The sequence below is a fragment of the Bactrocera neohumeralis genome, chromosome 4 (assembly GCF_024586455.1).
Source record: "Bactrocera neohumeralis isolate Rockhampton chromosome 4, APGP_CSIRO_Bneo_wtdbg2-racon-allhic-juicebox.fasta_v2, whole genome shotgun sequence".
In the NCBI taxonomy this organism is placed as follows: domain Eukaryota; kingdom Metazoa; phylum Arthropoda; class Insecta; order Diptera; family Tephritidae; genus Bactrocera; species Bactrocera neohumeralis.
The window spans coordinates 77,946,998-77,966,674 of NC_065921.1; the positions used below are offsets into that span (position 1 = coordinate 77,946,998).

The following is a 19,677-nucleotide window of genomic DNA, read 5'->3' on the forward strand; positions in this document are numbered from 1 at the left end:
TTCGAGGTTTGAAAAAAATAAATTCGAATTTTTGAACTCGTGGTTTTGAAAAAAAAATCGAGGTTTAGAGAAAAAAAATCGAGGTTTAGAGGAAAAAATTCGAGGATTGAAAAAAATTTTGATGTTTTAAAAAATCGAGTTTTTGAGAAAAAAAAACTTAAAGAATGTTGCTTTTCAAAATACTTTGCAATATTTTAGTGCAAAAACCAAAAAAAAACACAATTTTCATAAACATAATTACAATTTTATTATAATCATTTTGTTCCTGTATATAATAGTTGATGAATTGGATTTAGCTTTTATACCAAAATAAATTAAGTTGCTTCTTTAAGTTAAGTATAACAGTAAAATAATTATTAATTCAAGCATAAATAAGTAAAATTATTGTGGTTTCACAGCATGAAACTTAGATAACGTTTCTAGCGTCCAAATTGCGCGTCCATATCAATAAAAGTAGCACTCTTCGCTTATATACAACGAACGGTACCACCACAACAACACGTGCAGATTGAACATAATGAGTATACACGTGCATACGTATGTTTGAACCTGACGTTTTGGCCGTTGCGCTTTACACACTAAAGTGAAGTTAAATACAAGACTTATTAAGCAGTTTACAAAATCTCTAGATCACAATGTCGTATTTCGGGGAATTTTTTCTGCAACGAAAAACGGGCATACAATTAATAAAAATAATTATACACAAAAAAATGATTTCATACCCTTAGCTTCATTTCTATTCGATCAATTTCGCCACCCATGAGGTCAACAATATTCTCGCCGTGCTTCAACAGAAACTCCTCCAGTTCTTCAACTTTTTGGAATGATTGTACCGTCTAAAAGGAGTTACATAAAATAAATCGAGGTTAGAAAAATGTTTAACAACAATTTTAAGTTAATAGTGACACAAGAAAAAACGTTAAAGTCGGTTGCATCCTTGCCATAATACCCTTCACAAACAAATGCCATACAAGAACTCGATTTTGAACGGTCAGTTTGTATGGCAGCTATGTATATGCTATAGTTGTCCGATCTGAACTATTTTATCAGAGTTTTTACCATGGTCTTAGAAAATAACCCATGCCAAATTTCGTGACGATAACTCATCAAATAAAAAACTTTTCCGTACACAGACTGGACTTTGATCGATCAGTTTGTATGACAGCTATATTCTATAGTGGTCCAATCTGAACAATTTTCTCGGAGATTATACCCCAGTTTTGGACAATAATCTATGCCAAATTTTTTGAAAATGTTTTGTCACATAAAAAAGTTTTCTATACAAGGACTGGATTTCGGCCGATCATTTTGTATGGCAACTATATGCTATAGTGGTCCGATCTAAACAATTTTTTTGAGGATTATAACTTTGTCTTGGATAAAACTTTCTGTCAAATTTCGTGATATCTCATCAAACAAAAAAGTTTTCCATACAAGGAGTAGCTTTTCAGTGACCAGTTTGCATGGCAGCTATATGCTATAGTGATCCGATATTGACGATTCCGACAAATGAGCAGCTTTTTGGAGAGAAAAGCACTGTGTAAAATTTCTTATCGATATCTCTTTAACTAATGGACTTCTTATCCTTCTTCTTTACTGGCGTAGACACCGTATACGCGGTTATAGCCGAGTTAACAACAGCACGCCAGTGGCGCAAATTTGAGATTCCTTTTTTAATGCGTTGCCATGGTCGTCATTATTTTATTGGGGACGTTATTTACGTTGCTGGTCAAAAACCAGCGCACAACCTTGGGGAGGAATGATTCGCATTCTCACTTAAGCTCGCCTTCAAACGTATGTTCTTAGGCTACCCAGAGGATACTTGGTCTAAGACCGGAAGTCGTGCTGCTTGAGCCAGATGTAAAAGAATCATTTCTGGCCACTCCCAAGTGAATGGCAATCAGAGAACTTTCCTCACTTGCGTGAACTTTTATGTTTCTACAACAACAACGATGAACATTACTTACTCTCAAGAGATCGTTCAATTCCTGTTTATCCAAATATGAGCGCGTTAACTCACGACCATCAAAATCCATTTCGGCCTAAAACAAATTTTAAAATGTTTGAAATTTTAGCACGCATTTACAACATTTAAAGTACAAGCTTCACTCACCTTGTAACGCACTAGAGAATTGCCCATATCAATGCCTTTGACATCGTGTATGGCGCGTATCATCACATCGCTCTCCAACTCAGCGTTTATCTTATTCAATAAATCCTCTGATATTGATCTTGAAACGACAATAAAGCGCCGTTATAATTATGCATGCAAACACATTTTTCTACAACACTTACTTGCCTACCAGCGCCGTGGCATTTGTGTAGATAATAAAGGAGGCTACAGCGCCCAAAATGCCGCCCACCAGCAACGAGCCAACAGCATCGAACACCGGCAGGCCGGTAATTGAAGTGAGACCCATGCAAGTGGCTGCTACAGCCACGCTGGTCACAGCGGCAGCGTCCTCAGTGAGCACAACATTAACACAGGGATCTTTGCCACTCAACACTGCATACAAATTGTTAATTAAATGTAATTATATAATTTATGTAACTTGAGAACGCACCGTAATCCTTGAACGACACACCGCTACACTTAGCAGCGCGTTGCAATTCGTTTAACGCCACGATGAGTGTGGCACCCTCAGACACCAGCGAACCGCCGAGTATGAAGAAAGCCCAGAAGAAATTTTCTACTGGTTCTGGGTGCATCAGACCCGTTATGCCGTGATACACCGATAAGCCAGCGCCCACACAAAATATGCCAACACCCGAAATGAGCGAAGAAACATACTTCATATTACTATAACCATAAGGATGGTCCGAATCGGCCATTTGTGTCGACTTGTGTATGCCATAAGCTAAAATGAGTTGGTTTATGGTGTCGGCCAGCGAGTGTATGCTCTCGGCAAACATGCTGTGAGAGCCCGAGTACACCCAACCGCAGGCTTTGAAGAGGAAATTGAGACCGTTACTGCAGAGGAATATATCAAGAATTATGACAATCTGTGAACATTGGACGCATCACTTACATGCCAATCGCAATCAGCACTACCTTTCCCGATTTACCCGTCAAACCGGGCTCTGAGTCAACCACCACTGTGCGTGCGCCAATTTCCCGTCGATAGTCACGCAAGCGGCGCTTCACTGTGAAGAGATCTGTAAACCAAAATAGAAAACAAAAAACAATAAATTCGGTTGCATCGAACTTGATTTTGATTGGTCAGTTTATAGGACTGTCAATGTAATTACTTTGCTGATGTTTCTTGCGTTCTACTTCGCGCTTCAGCTGCTCCTTAAGCAAACTCTCACGTGAGCCCCACACACCGATCGCCTTCGCTTCGACATCTTTACGCCAATACACCGTTATAGGTGGCTCCTGTTCGTATGGCGAACGGCGTTTTATCTTAGATAGACTTTCCAAGTCTGACGCTTTCAGCAAAAAATCGCTCATGGCACGTGCGGGAGTTATGAAATTGCGCTCCAAAGAGGAACGATTGAAATCCACCAAAACGCGCTTCTTTAAATTGTACGAAAATATGTTTATGTTATATGGATAATTTAAAAAGTTTATACAGTCTTCTTACCGGCTTCTGCACAACAACCTCGGCAACTGGCGGAGCTGCTTGCTTTGTTTGTTGCACAACCGTTGTTGTGACTGTCGCTGTGCCAATATCCGTTGTTGTGGTCGTAACGACTTTTGGTTTTGGTTGTGTTGCTTTTGCTATGGCCGCCTTAGCTTTGGCCGTTGCAGCTGCCATTGTTGCTGCAGTCGCCGCTGCATCGATGGTGGGTGATGCCTGCAATTGCGCAGCGGCTGCTTGCGCGGTCTCTTTTAGCACATCATTAACTGGTAATTTCGCTGGCGGGATTATTGCGTCTGGCACAACAGGTGGTTTAGTTTTCTCGAAAACTATATCATTTATTTTCGAGCCTTCTATGGTGGCAGTGATGGACAGTATGCCTTTTTTGGTTTTAACCTCCATCGTTTTAGTTTCGCTGGCTTGTACAGCATCGGCCGCCACAGATGCGCTGTTAGTTGTGGCAGATTTCATAATTTGCTTAGGTTCTGTAGCGGATTTTTTGGTAGTTTTAACTTTTGAGGTCGCCTCATTGCCAATACTGGCAGACGAACTGGATGCACTGGTAACAGCAGCAGCTTCAACCTAAATAAAATGTATATAAAAGAATATTTATTACAAAAATTTTGTTTAGACGGAACTATGTTACCTTCTTCGAGGAGGAAGCGCAACGCAAGTGTTGCTCATTGGCGAATTTATTTGAAATTCTGCTGTATGTAAAGCTAAATGCATTATTACACGACAAGTGTTGATTAAGCTGCAATTAAAATGTATTAAATAATTTACAACTTCAAATTTCAAACTTACCTTTTCAATGGACACAATATTTCTCAAGGCATGCAAGCTTCGTCGCCCCAAGAAATGCTGCCGCACGCGCAGCACACGCACAATTTCAGCTGTACGCGGCAGCATGTTGTATTGGCCGTTACAACAGTGAGCTGTGGTTGTTTGGCGTCCTCTATATACTTAATTAGTTGCGTGCAGAACTAAAAGTACTTTAAATGAACTTTTTACGATTTATATTCTTAGTAATGATGCGCGCAATTAGATATTTACACTGATTCGCTGTCGAAAATAAAAAAAAATGAATCACTGCAATGACAATCATATAAAGCAATCACAAAATTATTTTTCTAAAAACTTTTGGTGCACTTACAAACCTCTTATTATGCTAATAAATTAAATGTGATGTGTTTGTACTAATTGGTTAATTTATTTGCTTTCGAAGTATTTGTATAAAACATTCCTTTGCGTTTATTATTCCTTTTTTGTTGCCTACAACAGTCGTATATTTCAGGTGAACTACGTCATCAGCCAAACAGCGTAAAGAAGTTTGCACAATTTGCCACCAATGAAATGTTATATTGTATAAGCTGATATTTAACTTTTCATCACTTTATTGTATGTCCTTTATATAAACAACATGCATTAATCTTGTATACAATTTTATAAAATTTTATATTAACTTTAGTTGCCGAAGCTGCTTCTTTAAATTTCTATTGTGTCAGTTGAATTTGACAACATACCGCATCATTGTTTTTATACGCGTTTTGTTTTTGTCTAGCCAATGCACACACCATCTGATAACATTCAAACATTCACAATAGAATGTTATTTTCCAATTTGAGTGAAATAAAACACAATAATCATATGTATAAAGTATACACCTAATCATTTACAAATACTAGTTATTATTAATATTATAATTATCAGTCATAATAAAAATATTTACTTTCATAACGTTTTTCAATTAAAATAAAAAAAAAATTACAATTACAAAAAAATTACAGCTTTTCTTACCTTTTATTACCCTGTAGCTTGTACGCATTTTCTTTCTTCTGCTTTTCTAACAGCTGTTTCTCTATTATTTGTTTTGCTTTTATTATTCCATATATCAACCGGTCTTTGACAGCAGCGTGCTCGTCATTGTTTTATAATCATTTTTTACAAAGTTTATTATTTTCTAGTATAAACTAACAAAACTCAACCATAACATCATGTTGCGTAGCCTAACACGACTTACATCGCCAACATTATTCAACACACTACGGGTTCGTGGTTTTGCAGCTGCGGAATCTGGCAAAGAAGTATTAGTGGAACGCTTGGATGGCGAACGCAAGGGTATTACAGTAATTAGTCTCAACAGACCGCAGGCGAAAAACTCTTTCAGTCGTAGTTTGGTGGAAAAATTCGAGAGCGTCATAGAGGAACTGGAACAAGACAACGGTTCTAGATGTGTGATTTTACGCAGCTCATCGCCTGGCATATTTTGTGCTGGTGCTGATCTCAAAGAACGAAAAACCATGTCGCCAGATGAAACAAGCGCATTTGTCACAAGTTTGCGTGAATTGCTAATGGCACTGGAACAGTTGCCGATGCCATCAATTGCTGCACTCGATGGCCATGCACTCGGCGGTGGATTGGAAATGGCTTTGGCTTGTGACATGCGTACAGCGGCAGACAATACGAAAATGGGTTTGGTAGAAACACGTTTAGCAATTATACCCGGTGCAGGTGGTACCCAACGTTTGCCCCGCATACTTTCACCCGCGTTGGCCAAAGAACTCATTTTCACATCACGTATACTCAACGGTAAGGAGGCCAAAGATTTTGGTATTGTCAATCATGTAGTGCCACAAAATGAAAGCGGAGATGCTGCTTATCAGAAAGCTTTGGCAATTGCCGAGGAAATATTGCCAAATGGTCCGGTGGGTGTGCGAATGGCAAAATTGGCAATTGATAAGGGCATACAAGTTGATCTAAACACTGGCTATTCTATTGAGGAAATTTGCTATTCTCAGGTTATACCAACCAAAGATCGCTTGGAGGGTTTGCAGGCATTCGCGGAGAAACGTAAACCAGTCTATAAGGGAGAGTAGAGTAGATTTAATAGTAAATGATTAATTGCAAAACAAACACATAAAATTATTATTTTTGATTGCGCGCTTTATATTTGTCTAACAAATAAAAAAAATAGTTTATAACTCAAAACGCTTTCATTTTGAATGTTTACATTTCTATTTTCTTTACATTTCTATTAGCTTCTTTACTGAATTCCTGTTGGTATATTTATGTGAAGAATGTTGTGTAGATTGCTAAATGTGCTAAGTTCGTTTTTATAGAAAATGCATTTATTTTTATCATCCTTTTTAAACTTGTGTTATTTTCCCAAAAAATTGTTAACTATAAATTATAGTATATTATAATAAACGGTTGAACTGAATATTAATAGAACTGAATATTAATATTTTTTTAATAAAAATAAAACACATAAATGATCAGCATGAAGAGCAGATATTCCTACAACTGACTTCCAGACGTAGACCAAAAGCACGTTTCGTTTTATAAACAGCTGGGAGCTGAATTTCGTGGAGCTCAGACTTTAGACATAGACTGGCCTTAGTGGCCTTTTAAAATTAATATGTGTGTGAGAGTGTCTCCGCTAATGTTTCCTCTCCTTGAGCTCTGCTCCTGGACTCTATAAGAGTTGTTGCTCTCGTATGTACTTATTCTTCTCCACATCTTAAATCTTAAGTAGGTCTAAAAAATATATGTATATGTATATTAATAATACAAAAACTAAAAATATTTTTATCGCTATACAGTACGTACTTAAAGTGTGCGACACGCGCAAGTCTCTGCAAACAAATTGATAAAGCCACATTACTTAATGGGAATATAAAATCTCTACACATCTTATAATTTAATTAACACATGACGGAATGTTTGTCTAAGTAATATAACCATTTAGTTTTGTTTTTAACCAGCAAACCTGATCTAACTGGTTGGTTGAAAATTTCAAATCAATCCCAGGAAATATAAGTGTTTATATTTATTATTTATGTTTATTTATTCTATTTTATTTCAGTTGCTATAGAGAGCGACATATCGATTATAGCAATCTTCTAACCATTTTATGGTGGATGGAACCATGTTTAGAAGTTCACGCAAGTGAGGAAAGCGCCATTCACTTGAGAGTGGCCAGAAACGATTATCAATATGTTTGAAGTAGTTCACGACTTAGACCAAGTATATCTTGGGTAGCCAAAAAACACCCGCGTCAAGACCAACAAGGGGTGAAGGCGAAACATCCCTCTTCAAGATTGTGCGTTGGGTTTGGGACCCACAACTTAAAAAGCATACCCAATGTTAAAAAGAAAGAACCCTCGGATGAGAGACCCCCTTTTTATATAAAAGTCTCAGGCGTATCTAGTTGCCCAAGTGGGATTATTCGTGACCACACGAGAAATCAGCCTTTTTACCTCCTGAGCCTAACCTAATCTTCATTAGGTCCAAATCGTGTTAAATATAAAGAGCTTGTAGAAAATGTAACACATGTTCGTCTTTGAGTAAGAAACAAATGAATTTAATAATATCGAACTGCAGATTCTTGTCTAACTCTTCGAGGAAAACTGTGATGTTTCCTCTTGTTTTATTAAACTGGCAAATAATGTTTTAAGAAACTAAATAAAATGCCCTCGAAAGTATACTCAGGAAGCTTCCAAGTTAGTAAGTCATTCTCTCACTTATCCCGGTCTACTCTATGTCATTTTATAATGCCTTTTAAGTACTTGTATGCTTCCAAAACTGAGATAAACAACTGCTTACTAAGCACGGATGAGATGTTCTAACGGTCGACTGTCACGCCATACATAGAACTACTATTTTGTTGTTGTTGTTGTAGCGGCAGAAATCTGTCGAGTTGGTAGTCCTTGGCCGGATAAAAATCCTGGTCCGTTCCGTTTACGTAGACTCGACTGTTGAGCGAACGAAAGATCTACTGGTCGTTAGTAATGCCAGATGGAGGTTCAGCTTAGTTTGAGCTGAAGTATTCGTCATATTGGACATTAGCCATTTTTTCGAACTTTAAGAGTGACTTGATATCTAATTGTAAAACTTCATTTAGGCCCTTGTACTGCGAAGCTTCTAGATATCTAAAACGAGTTCTAGATAATTCGGCACAGCAGCTAATGAAGTCTTCCACTGTGCACATGCGAGCCATGTGATGCCAGTAGGCTGTGGCATGCCATTAGCCCATCCTGCAGACCTTTCAAGACCGTGTGAGTAAAAAGCAAGTGTGTTTTTATTCGGTGCGCTTGCACATGAACTTGGCGAACCTGCATGTACTTAAGACATTCCATTTCGCACTGACCGTCGGTTAGCCATTTTGGAAACTTCATTTTATATCGTTTTTAGTGACTGCCGTAATTCCTGTACTGGTTCGGTAGCCGCACGTTTTGCACTTTTGGCAAACTCATCAGCTATTTTGTTTCCCAGAATTTTTTTTTGTGGCCTGGAACCCAGTATATGTATATACCGCTTTCCGGTACCTCCTACATCTTCTGGCTCCCTGCTTCTAAGGACATTCTCTGAAGTAATGCGATGTGAGTCATTATATTTATTCCAGCAGCTTCAAGAGTCGCCTGAGATCCAGTAAAAGATTCTGGGTCCCACTCCACTAGCCATTTTTGATCCATCTGCACAGGTGTTGTAAGTTCCGCTGGCGAGTTGCATGCTCTTGCGCATACACCCTGTTTTAGTGTGACTTGAAACCTTCTCTTCTAAATAAAACGTGAGGATATGAGCTCTACTTTGCCCACCAACCCCCTACTTATTGAGTTATGCCCGAAGGTCCTTGTGGCGAATTCACCTTTCACCACTGCAATGTCGATTGTCTAGTATATAAGTATGTATGTAGTTCATATAGATGTCCAAACCCACTATACTAGTAGGGCTAACGCGAACAATTTAGGAATAATTGAGAACGGGAATAAACATTCAATCTCAACTCTGCTTTCTATGCTTTATACCTAGAAATTGCGGGGTGAATTGACACATGCATGACCTCGCCTCACACTTATAAGACAGGCTTAGGTCAAGCGGAATTTATTGCTTAAAAATATATAGAAAAGCCTAGTTCGTTCACAGCATATTAATTCGCCGCAATTGCCTTAACATTCGTAATAGCAATCAAATGTGTTTATATGGAATACACATATATATGTATTAGGGTGTGTCAAAAAAAAATCGAATATTGGGTCGCCTGAAAACGAGTGTTTTTTTCTTTTGGTACTCCGAAAATTGGTTGATAGGAAGTTCTAAGAAAGGCTCTTCAAGTATGAGCTCTTAATTGTACCAAGAAGGGCCTCCGCTTAACGATTTCTATTTTTTATTAGCAGGTAGAAAATGTACCCGCACAAAGTAATCCCCCTTGGTCAAAATATACTTGTGCCAACGTTCTTTCCAATCCTCGAAAACAGTTGTAAAAGTCAAAAAAGTCATTAATGGTTTTAGCGATTCAGTTTTAATGTCTTCAATTGACTCAAAATGATTTCCCCGTAGCGGTCGTTTGAGTTTGTTGAATAACCAGTAGTCACACGAAACTAAATCAAATGAGTACGGTGGTTGCGGTACGATATTGGTTGAAAATTTGGCGAAAAACTCACGAAGAATCAATGCAGTATGCGACGGTGCATTATAGTGGGCAAAAAATAAGAGTTGTCGGCCCATAAATCCGGCCTCTACGGCCATAACACTCAAAAAGTATTCCTTGTTCACAGTTTGGCTTGTCGGAAGGAATTCGTAGTATACCACACCTCGATCATCAAAGAAAACTGTCAACATAACCTTGATTTTTGACCTGCTTTGAAGTGGTTTTTCGGCTTCGGCTCACCTTTGCCAAGATATTGAACCGATCGATCTTTTTCCGGGTCGTAAGTAAAGATCCAAGACTCATCGCATGATCTTTCAAAATGGGTTTCACTGATCCTTCCGATATTCCAACGATGCCAGTAAGATCTCTGACTGTTAATCGTCGACACTCAAGTACCAATTCCTTTATGTTATCAACGTGTTGATCATCAGTTGATGTTGATGGCCGTCCTGGCCGTGGTTCGTCGTCAAAGCGTTTTTGACTCTCTTTAATATTTTGCTTCCATCAAAAACTTTTGCTTACGACAAACAATTCTCCGAAGGCTTTTTCTAACATTCTGGACGTTTCGGCACCAGAAATTTGATTCCGCACACAAAATTTAATGGAACTTCTTTCTTGAACAATTTCACTCATCGTAAAGATCAACGAAGGCGCTCTATGTATTTCAGAAAGAAAAGCGTTTACTAAACTCTAATGATTATTTTGATGTGACATTTGGCACAGATGTGACTGACGTCGTAAATTTAAGTGAAAAAGTCTTACTATTTTTTGCCCATCTATCTGATAACAAGAAAAAAACTTGTGACTATATACTTGGGAGCCTTTCTTAGCGATGTCAAACAACCAAATTTTCAGACTAAAAAGCGGAAAAAAACATTTGCGTTTTTTGACCCACCCTAATATACAATAATATACAAAAATATTAATTAGTTCTGACCAAAAAAGAAAAACGCCGAGAACGTTGTGCTTTTGCGCTTGCGCCAGCTGTCTTCCGATACAGAAATAGCATATTTACATTGACTAATCGGAAATTAAAATAAATTGCCGGCTAAACAGAGCACGTAAGCGCTTTTGAGCGTGTAATAAAATCGGCAAACAAATCAACAAAAACAAAAGCAAGAAAAGCAGAGAGAATTGATAAATTTGTTTAAGCGGGCAATGCGGAAATCATATTCATATTGCTTAATTATAAACGCGGCAATATATTTGCAATGGCTGTCAAACTCGTGGCGCGATTAGCCGGCATACGAGGTAAGGTTGTTGTTATTGCTATGAGTGTTGTTTTTTGTTGCTATTTGCATACGATAAAACTTTATCGCGGCTAATTTGCATGCGCGCGCATTTCATTGATCGTTCGCGTTCGCGTTTGCCTTCGCGCTTGACACCTGAGCCGGCGGCGCGTCACATTTGTGCGAATTTCAGCTGAATTTCGGTGATTTTTTTTGTGGACTGGACGCTGTCTGCATTGGAAATGAAGAATTTGGCGAGCTAACGCTTTGAAATTTAGCATCTGAAGTATGTTTATAACGTAGTAAAGTCGATTTTTCGGTGGTTTACACTTACGTAGATGGATTTATATGAATTTCTGATCTCATTGTGATAATGTTTATCAGCAGTTACCTTTGATTTATGATGCGCATGCGGTCTACATTTTAAATGAGCTGGCGGTGATGAGGCTTGTTGGAAATTGAACACTAAACCGAGATCTTCAACCGAAATGCTCGGAGCGAAAGTTCAACTCTCCTTTCTTTGGTCGCACATAGCTACAAAGAAAACTGGAGATCCACTGTATTCTTGAAGTCCAGCAGTAAACGAGTTTTGTTCACATGGCATTGGCGAGCTTTCCTTTTAAAACAAATTACTGAAAAATTCCTGGATTTTGCTAGGCCTCATAGAGGATATGTGGATATATGGATGGAATCGTTAGATCTTTACGCAATCTAGAAGCAGATATTCTAGAGTTCTCACTTTTGTAAAGAGCAAGTAGTTCAGTGGACCTCTTAGTTTGTAGGATCGTCGATATATGTATGTATACAAGTCGGGAGCACATTACCTCAATGACGCCTGGCAGGATCCAGGAATTTTTCAGTCGTAATTTCACCTGAATTTAATTCTATTCTTTTCTATTCTAAGCTACATCTTGTCACAGTTTAGACAGTGTCCTCGCGTAATGCTTACATAATGCTTATGTTGATGGGAGACAATTGTTAAAGTTGCCTTAAGGAGGACGAGTTGACTGTAGACTGAGTTTCAAATATATTGAATGTGATACCTTTGGTGAAGCTGACTAATTTGTTGCAAATAATGTTAGGTGCCTCCACGTTTGTGATAGGCTCATAACAGATTGGCTATACATGAGGGTCTATAGGACTTAGGAATTTTTAGCATCACAAATGATTGGTATTTCAACTGTTGAAGCGCGATTCTGATTTAATATTGTATATACAGCGACTACCAATAGAGATGACGTGATTTTGACAGCTCGTGGCGACCATTATCGTTCCTACGACATTCGTGTCTACGTAATTGGAACGACCCGGTTTATCCGGTCAACGACTGTCAACTCGACAGAATTTTGCAGCTCCAACAACAACAAACGACTGGATTGGCATTCGTCAAGGCCAATCCGTTTCAATCGGTTCAACATCGCTCTGTACAGCTGAGTTTCTCCCGATGACAGCGTGGCAAATTTTAAGGTTAGATTTGGTTCTTGCATCCATATAAGATTGTGTTGGCATAAGAATTGAAACCGAAAAAAACATTTGTAGTGTACATTGGGCGCTTGAAATGATGAAAACCAAAGACGATTTTCATCGAAAACTCATCTTCTCAAACGAGGCTCATTTTTGGCTTAATGGCTTCGTCAACAAATAAAATTGTCGCTATTGGTGTGAGTCAAATTCTAGCGTGGTTTAGGGAACGCAATTGTATTCCCAAAATTTTACCGCTTTATGTGGATTGTGGTAATGCGGAAACATGGAATCTTATTTCTTTCGAGTCAGAGAATGCCATTACCATTAATAGCGAGTCTTAGAACCGATAAACACATTGCGTGCAAAATTTGACGGCTCGCTAATTTCGAGAAAAGGACAAGTGAAAAGTCTGCGTTCTTCTTCTTTTTTACTGGCTTAGACCGTTTCATTTATTCGCTATTTGGCGCCACTTCGAGATACCAAGTGCAGCCAGGTCCTTCTCCACCTGATAACTCCAACGGTTCTTCCTCTGCTGCCATCAGCGGGTCCTGAATCCAACACCTTCAAAGCTGGATTGTTTTCTTCCATATGGATAACCTGACCTAGCCAGTGCAGCCGCTGTCTCCTGATTCGCTGAACTTTGTTAATGTTGCCATACATATCGTAAAGCTAATATTTCTATCGATTGCGGTACACGCCGTTGTCAATGCATAAAGAACCATAAATCTTCCGCAAATCTTTTCTCTCGAGCCCCCCTAAGGCTGACTCATCATAAGATGTCATTGTCTATGTCTCCGCACATATAGCATAGCGGGAATGATGACGTCCTTGTAGAGTTTGGTCTATATTCGTCGAGAGATGACTTTACTTTTCAATTGCTTACTCAGCTCAAAAAAGCACATGTTGGCAAGAGTGATTCAGACTCTCTAGTTTATTACCTCTGGGGATATGTTTAAATCAAAGGTTTTGACCAAATTGGAGTGTTTTATTTTATTTTAACATCAGATTTTATGATTGACCCATTATTTGTAAATGCACCTGGAAAAAAATTTACTGTGTAGAATTCCTGTTAGAATCGACCTCTATACCTAACTTAATCTAACCTAAGCCTAAATAATTTTTATAACCTGAACAGGGTATATTAAGTTTGTCACGAAGTTTGTAACACCCAGAAGGAATCGTCGGACACCCTATACAGTATATATATAAATGATCAGTATGTCGAGCTGAGTCGTTTTAGCGATGTCCGTCTGTCTGTCCGTCGTCTGTTTTTAAGATATCGTTTTGAAATTTTGCAAACGTCATTTTCTCTTCCAGAAGCTGCTCATTTTTCGAAACTGCCGATATCGGACCAGTATAACATATAGCTGCCATACAAACTGAACGATGGGAATCTAATGCTTGTATGGAAGACTTTCACATTTGACAAGATATATTCACGAAAATTGGTATATGTTATTTTCTAAGGCAACAATATAATTTCCGAAGAAATTGTTCAGATCGGTTAACTATAGCATATAGCTGCCATACAAACTGAACACATAGTTACTAACAGAAATGCACCTGTGAAGGGTATTTAGCTTCGGTGCAACCGAAGTTAACGTTTTTTCTTGTTTTATAATGAATTCTTAAAATTATAAGTTTGTATCTAATCTTATAATTTAACTAGTTCTATAATAAATTTATAAATTCATTAAATTTGCCATTTTTGCCAACCGGATATTTTGCGCATTCTAGGAATGCATAGTTTAAATAGAGAAGTGACGCCAACTATATAATATATTCAACAAGCTATGTACATATATACTTATGTATGTATAAACCAGACGAACGATTTAATCAACTAACCGCATTGTTTTCCGGTTTATATCTGGAAGTATGTATGCGCGTGCTCTTTTGTATTTGGGCCTAGAAGATGTTAAAAAGACCACTACAAACATTTAAAACAAACTCCACTAAAATGGAATCGGCTTAATTACGCAACGAAAATGTTGATAAAGCTCGTTCGTTGAACTTAAACGCAGCTATTGTTATTATTATTGTTTTTGTTTTAATTTACCTATATTCATTTTACCTACATATACTCGTACTGTAGCGCGTCACTATTAATACTCTCGATACTTGCTCGACCTTGTAGGAGTTTTTGATGCTTCACCAGTCTATCTAGTTCCAATTTTCGAATCAAATATTCAATATCAAGTTGAAATTTATTATTTTAATGACCGTCATAAATCAGTATTTTTCGTATTGGTGGTCATATAACTAATTAATAAAAATAATAATAATGCAACTGGCATTAATGCTTTTATTATGTACATTTATGCTCAAAGTAATTTAAATACAATTTTTATATTAAAGAACCGAATTAATCGAAAATATTCGCCTAAACATTTTTCAAAGAGACACGTTTTATGAAACACGACGCCGCAGTTAATGGCTCAGTAAGATAGCACAAATATCTCAATGTCTCTAAAGGTTATGCCAGTCTATTTTCAAAAATATATTTGTATATATTATTTTGTTTAGACTTAAAGTACCAAAAAACGTTGTTGAATTGGTAGAATAGTGTAAAAAATCTTTATTGTTTTTATAGGATAATCTGCTCACCGAAGTGGTCTCTCAATAAATCCGTTGATTGATGCGCTGTGTGGGAGTATGGCGCTGTTTTGTTGAAACCAAATGGCGACGAGATCACGATCATTGATCCGAACCATTGTTCTGGACGAAATGGCAGTTTTTGAACCTCTTCAGTTTGCCCTTCGACTCAAAAGCGGACATTTTTTTTGTTAACATACCCATTGAGCCAGAAATGGGTCTCATCGCTGAACAAAATTTCACTCAAAAACGTCGGATCTTCTTGGAACTTTTCAAGAGTCCATAGAGCGAACCGATGTTGCTTGGGAAGGTCCAGAGGCGGTAAGTGTAATGCTGCGAAGTGTGCTCTTAAGCTCAGTGAGGCAAGGTACATATATAAAGGAGTCCGAACAAGGAAACGCCGGGATTCTCTTCTATTTATCGAAGCGTAGCAGAGGCCATTCAATGCGGCTTTTTCTCTTCTAAAATACCGACGAAAGAGATGAGTATGGAGATGATCGAAGCTAAGAAGGAATATCGGAACTGTAGGGAACTTTCCGTCTTTCTTAGATTTAGGATACCGAATCATTGTAATGTTTTACAGGCGGAAGTGGCTGCTATTAAGGTGGCGGTAGAAATACTGCTAAGAAGTGCTGCGTCTTTCAGGGATTTGAGCATTCATTTTGACAATAGAGCGGCAATATTTGCGTAGAACTCGCCAATAAAGCTAGTGAAGGAGTGTCTGTCCTCACTAGAAATAGCATCAAACTTCTTTTTCATCAGACTCGTTTAGGTGTCTGGTCAGAGTGGAATCGCTTGCAATTGCAAAGCGGATGAGCTAGCTATAGGCGGCACCCTTGCCTCGCTCACATCGAAACGAGACCGAATTGGATCTCTATTGGCATCTGGCCTCGGCTGCGCTGATTGGCTTCCAGTTCCTGTGAGACTACGAGGTCTTTCTAGCCTAGAGTAGAATGCAAGAGATCTACTAAACTACTTGCCCTTGGTAAAGTTCACCTTGCCGCAATTATAGGTGTTCTTTCTGGACACTATCCAATAGGCATTCATGTGGTAAGGCTTAAAGTCCTGTCGGACGCTAGTTGTACGGAAGAGGTTGAGGTGGAAACATCCAGACACTTACTCTTCCATTGGAATAAGTCGTCTCAACAAATTTGTGAAAGGCTCAAAGTGTTTTGTCGATTTTATGATCCAGTATATAGGAGTATATAGGCACCAGAACGTACTGGCGTTCTAAACTGTCCAAGTGAGATCCTTCTTGGGATCGACCTTTTAACACAACCTAACCTAACGCACGGTATCCGTAATATAATCTGTGAGCACAAAGAGAGTTTTAGAAATGTGCCTACTTACTAACCTATATATATGTAGATATATTAAAAGAAAAGAAGAAATCATAACAGAAAGACAATGTCTATACAACGAAATTTTTATTGATCAAAAATAATGTAAACCCCTATGTAAAAGCGAACTATTCCCTAACTTTTTGAGATATCGCTGTGGAATTTTGTTTACTTCCTCGGTTCATGCTCGGTGCAAACGAATTTATCGAAACGTACCTCAATATGTAATCAAGTTAATGTTGTTACGTCACTCACAAATCAAACATTGTATATTTTACTATCGACTTCAAAGAATGTACAATAACTGATATATCAAATATATTTGCTCACCTTACTTTTATGGAGGTACATACAGACATGTACTCGTAATATAATTTCTCCATTAGCCTCCAGACATGCAGTTAAATTCATAAACAAATTACAATGATTTGCTATAAATAAAAAACAAAGTATACGCATATATGTACATATGTATGAGTATATATATATATATATATTTATAGGTTTAAGTATATTTAGCATGTATGTATGTGTTGAGATTGGGTTTAATAACCGTTAAATAAGAGTTGTTGTAGCATGTACTTAAGCGACCTATTTTCGGCGATTTTTGTGCAAAATAAATATCAATAAAACGCGAATGATACGAAATTAACATTCACAGAAATTGTATTGTTATTGTTTTCTTACGTGAAAAGGACGCGTTGAATTACGTAATTTTATTTACCAGCGTTAATGTGTAAATACAAGTATTTAATATCAAAAGAAATGCGAGAAAATGTAATGCAACGCACGAATTTAAAATGAAACAAGAAAAAACGTTAACTTCGGTTGCACCGAAGCTAAATACCCTTCACAAGTGCATTTCTGTTAGTAACCATGTGTTCAGTTTGTATGGAAGCTATAAGCTATAGTTAACCGATCTGAACAATTTCTTCGGATATTATATTGTTGCCTTAGAAAATAACATATACCAAATTTCGTGAATATATCTTGTCAAATGTGAAAGTTTTCCATACAAGCATTTGATTCCGATTGTTCAGTTTGTATGACAGCTATTGTATTAACCGATCTGATCGATTTCTTCGGAGATTACATTGTTGCCTTAGAAAATAACATATACCAAATTTCGTGAATATATCTTGTCAAAGGCAAAAGTTTTCCATACAAGAATTTTTAACGATCTTTCAGTTGTATGGCAGCTATAAGCTATAGTCGTAACTGATCTGATCAATTTCTTCGGATATTACATTTTTGGCTTAGAAAATAACATATAAAAAATTTCGTGAATATATCTTGTCAAATGTGAAAGTTTTCCATACAAGAACTTGATTCCGATCGTTCAGTTTGTATGGCAGCTATATGCTATAGTTAACCGATCTGAACAATTTCTTCGGATATTACATTGTTGCCTTAGAAAATAACATATACCAAATTTCGTGAATATATCTTGTCAAATGTGAAAGTTTTCCATACAAGCATTTGATTCCGATTGTTCAGTTTGTATGGCAGCTATATGCTATAGTTAACCGATCTGATCAATTTCTTCGGATATTACATTGTTGCCTTAGAAAATAACATATACCAAATTTCGTGAATATATCTTGTCAAATGTGAAAGTTTTCCATACAAGAACTTGATTCCGATCGTTCAGTTTGTATGGCAGCTATAAGCTATAGTTAACCGATCTGATCAATTTCTTCGTAGATTACATTAGAAAATAACATATACCAAATTTCGTGAATATATCTTGTCAAAGGCAAAAGTTTTCCATACAAGCATTTGATTCCGATCGTTCGGTTTGTATGACAGCTATATGCATTAACGAGCCGATCTGAACAATTTCTTCGGATATTACATTGTTGCCTTAGAAAATAACATATACCAAATTTCGTGAATAAATCTTGTCAAATGTGAAAGTTTTCCATACAAGCATTGATTCCGATCGTTCAGTTTGTATGGCAGCTATATGTTATAGTGGTCCGATATCGGCCGTTCCGACAAATGAGCAGCTTCTTGAAGAGAAAATGACGTTTGCAAAATTTCAAAACGATATCTTAAAAACTGAGAGACTAGTTCGTATATATACAGACAGACGGACAGACAGACGGACATGGCTAAATCGAATCAGCTCGACATACTGATCATTTATATATATACTTTATAGGGTCTCCGACGATTCCTTCTGGGTGTTACAAACTTTGTGACAAACTTAATATACCCTGTTCAGGGTATAAAAAAGCTTTTTTTATTTCTTTCGTACTTTTAGTTATCAGACATTCGGAGTTTAAGTTAAAAGATAAATATTCAAAATTACTGTTAATGGCATGGATTTCGTAGTCATAAAAATGGTTTTGTGTTGACGTGTAAAATATTTTTTATACATATGTACATACATATCTACCGGGACGAGTCGAACACGAAAGCGTTTCGTTCCCAAAATGTCCACCAAAATCATTCAAACGGACTCGCGAGAGATGTCGTCTCTGTTGACATCTCTTTTATAGTACATTCACTTTACGCCTTTTAAGCACCATACGTTTTTAATATTTTTATCAGTTGAAGAGACCGCTGGTTATTTGACTGGATGATAGCAAACAGAGCCGTTTTCACCAAGTTGTGGTTAGCTTACCTACATATAGTTTGATTACTGGGAGATTATTGAATTATTATTGATCATGAACCATCTATTTATATATTCAGACGAGGACTCTTCTTGTCGCCCAAAACGGCTTTCGTAGGATAGGGGACGACGAGCAAGAACAAACAGATCACGTCGCTCGTTCTCGGGGGAAGGGTTTGTGTTCTTTACCGTAACAGGTTGCTGCTAGACAATTCGGCATTCCTTTCAAAAGATGCAACAGCGCTCAATTTGAAGTACATATGTATATGTCATTTCATGTTCTGGTTAGAAACTAAATAAGACTCCTTTCGGTAAAGTTTATCAGAACTTAACTGACAATTGATTACTAATCAGATATCCAGTTTTCAACATATTGCGGAAAATGTTCCGGTTAACCGCTTAACCAGATATTAAGAAA

At 37.5% G+C, this 19,677-nt stretch overlaps 2 protein-coding genes across 4 annotated transcripts; one reads left to right on the forward strand and one right to left on the reverse strand.

Moving 5' to 3' along the window:
• Positions 1 to 222: 222 nt before the first annotated feature.
• LOC126755440 (zinc transporter 9) lies at positions 223 to 5,096 on the reverse strand. Of its 3 annotated transcripts, none has more exons than XM_050468017.1 (12): positions 4,739 to 5,096; positions 4,386 to 4,643; positions 4,228 to 4,335; positions 3,585 to 4,163; positions 3,250 to 3,517; positions 3,030 to 3,156; positions 2,565 to 2,971; positions 2,296 to 2,506; positions 2,114 to 2,231; positions 1,968 to 2,042; positions 723 to 836; positions 223 to 659 (listed from the first exon to the last, which is right to left on the reverse strand). In XM_050468017.1, the coding sequence occupies exons 2-12, from the start codon at positions 4,488 to 4,490 to the stop codon at positions 615 to 617; spliced, it is 2,157 nt and encodes a 718-aa protein (XP_050323974.1). In that variant the 5' UTR covers positions 4,491 to 4,643; positions 4,739 to 5,096; the 3' UTR covers positions 223 to 614. The 3 variants fall into 3 exon arrangements, with proteins under 3 accessions (XP_050323974.1, XP_050323973.1, XP_050323975.1); XM_050468016.1 differs by having other exon boundaries at positions 4,386 to 4,670; XM_050468018.1 differs by having other exon boundaries at positions 4,735 to 5,096.
• Positions 5,097 to 5,482: 386 nt separating this feature from the next.
• On the forward strand, positions 5,483 to 6,569 carry LOC126756104 (methylglutaconyl-CoA hydratase, mitochondrial). Its single transcript, XM_050468939.1, has one exon. It carries the CDS (start codon positions 5,576 to 5,578, stop codon positions 6,455 to 6,457), a length of 882 nt encoding a protein of 293 aa, XP_050324896.1. The 5' UTR covers positions 5,483 to 5,575; the 3' UTR covers positions 6,458 to 6,569.
• The last annotated feature ends 13,108 nt before the right edge of the window (positions 6,570 to 19,677 follow it).

Coding starts and splice junctions, on each gene's coding strand:
- LOC126755440 (XM_050468017.1), bottom strand. CDS start 4,490: ATGCTGCCGCGTACAGCTGAAATTGTGCGTGTGCTGCGCGTGCGGCAG. Junction 3,157..3,249: donor ACGCAAGAAACATCAGCAAA/GTAATTACATTG, acceptor TTTGGTTTACAG/ATCTCTTCACAGTGAAGCGC. Junction 2,043..2,113: donor ATTCTCTAGTGCGTTACAAG/GTGAGTGAAGCT, acceptor AATTTGTTTTAG/GCCGAAATGGATTTTGATGG.
- LOC126756104 (XM_050468939.1), top strand. CDS start 5,576: ATGTTGCGTAGCCTAACACGACTTACATCGCCAACATTATTCAACACA.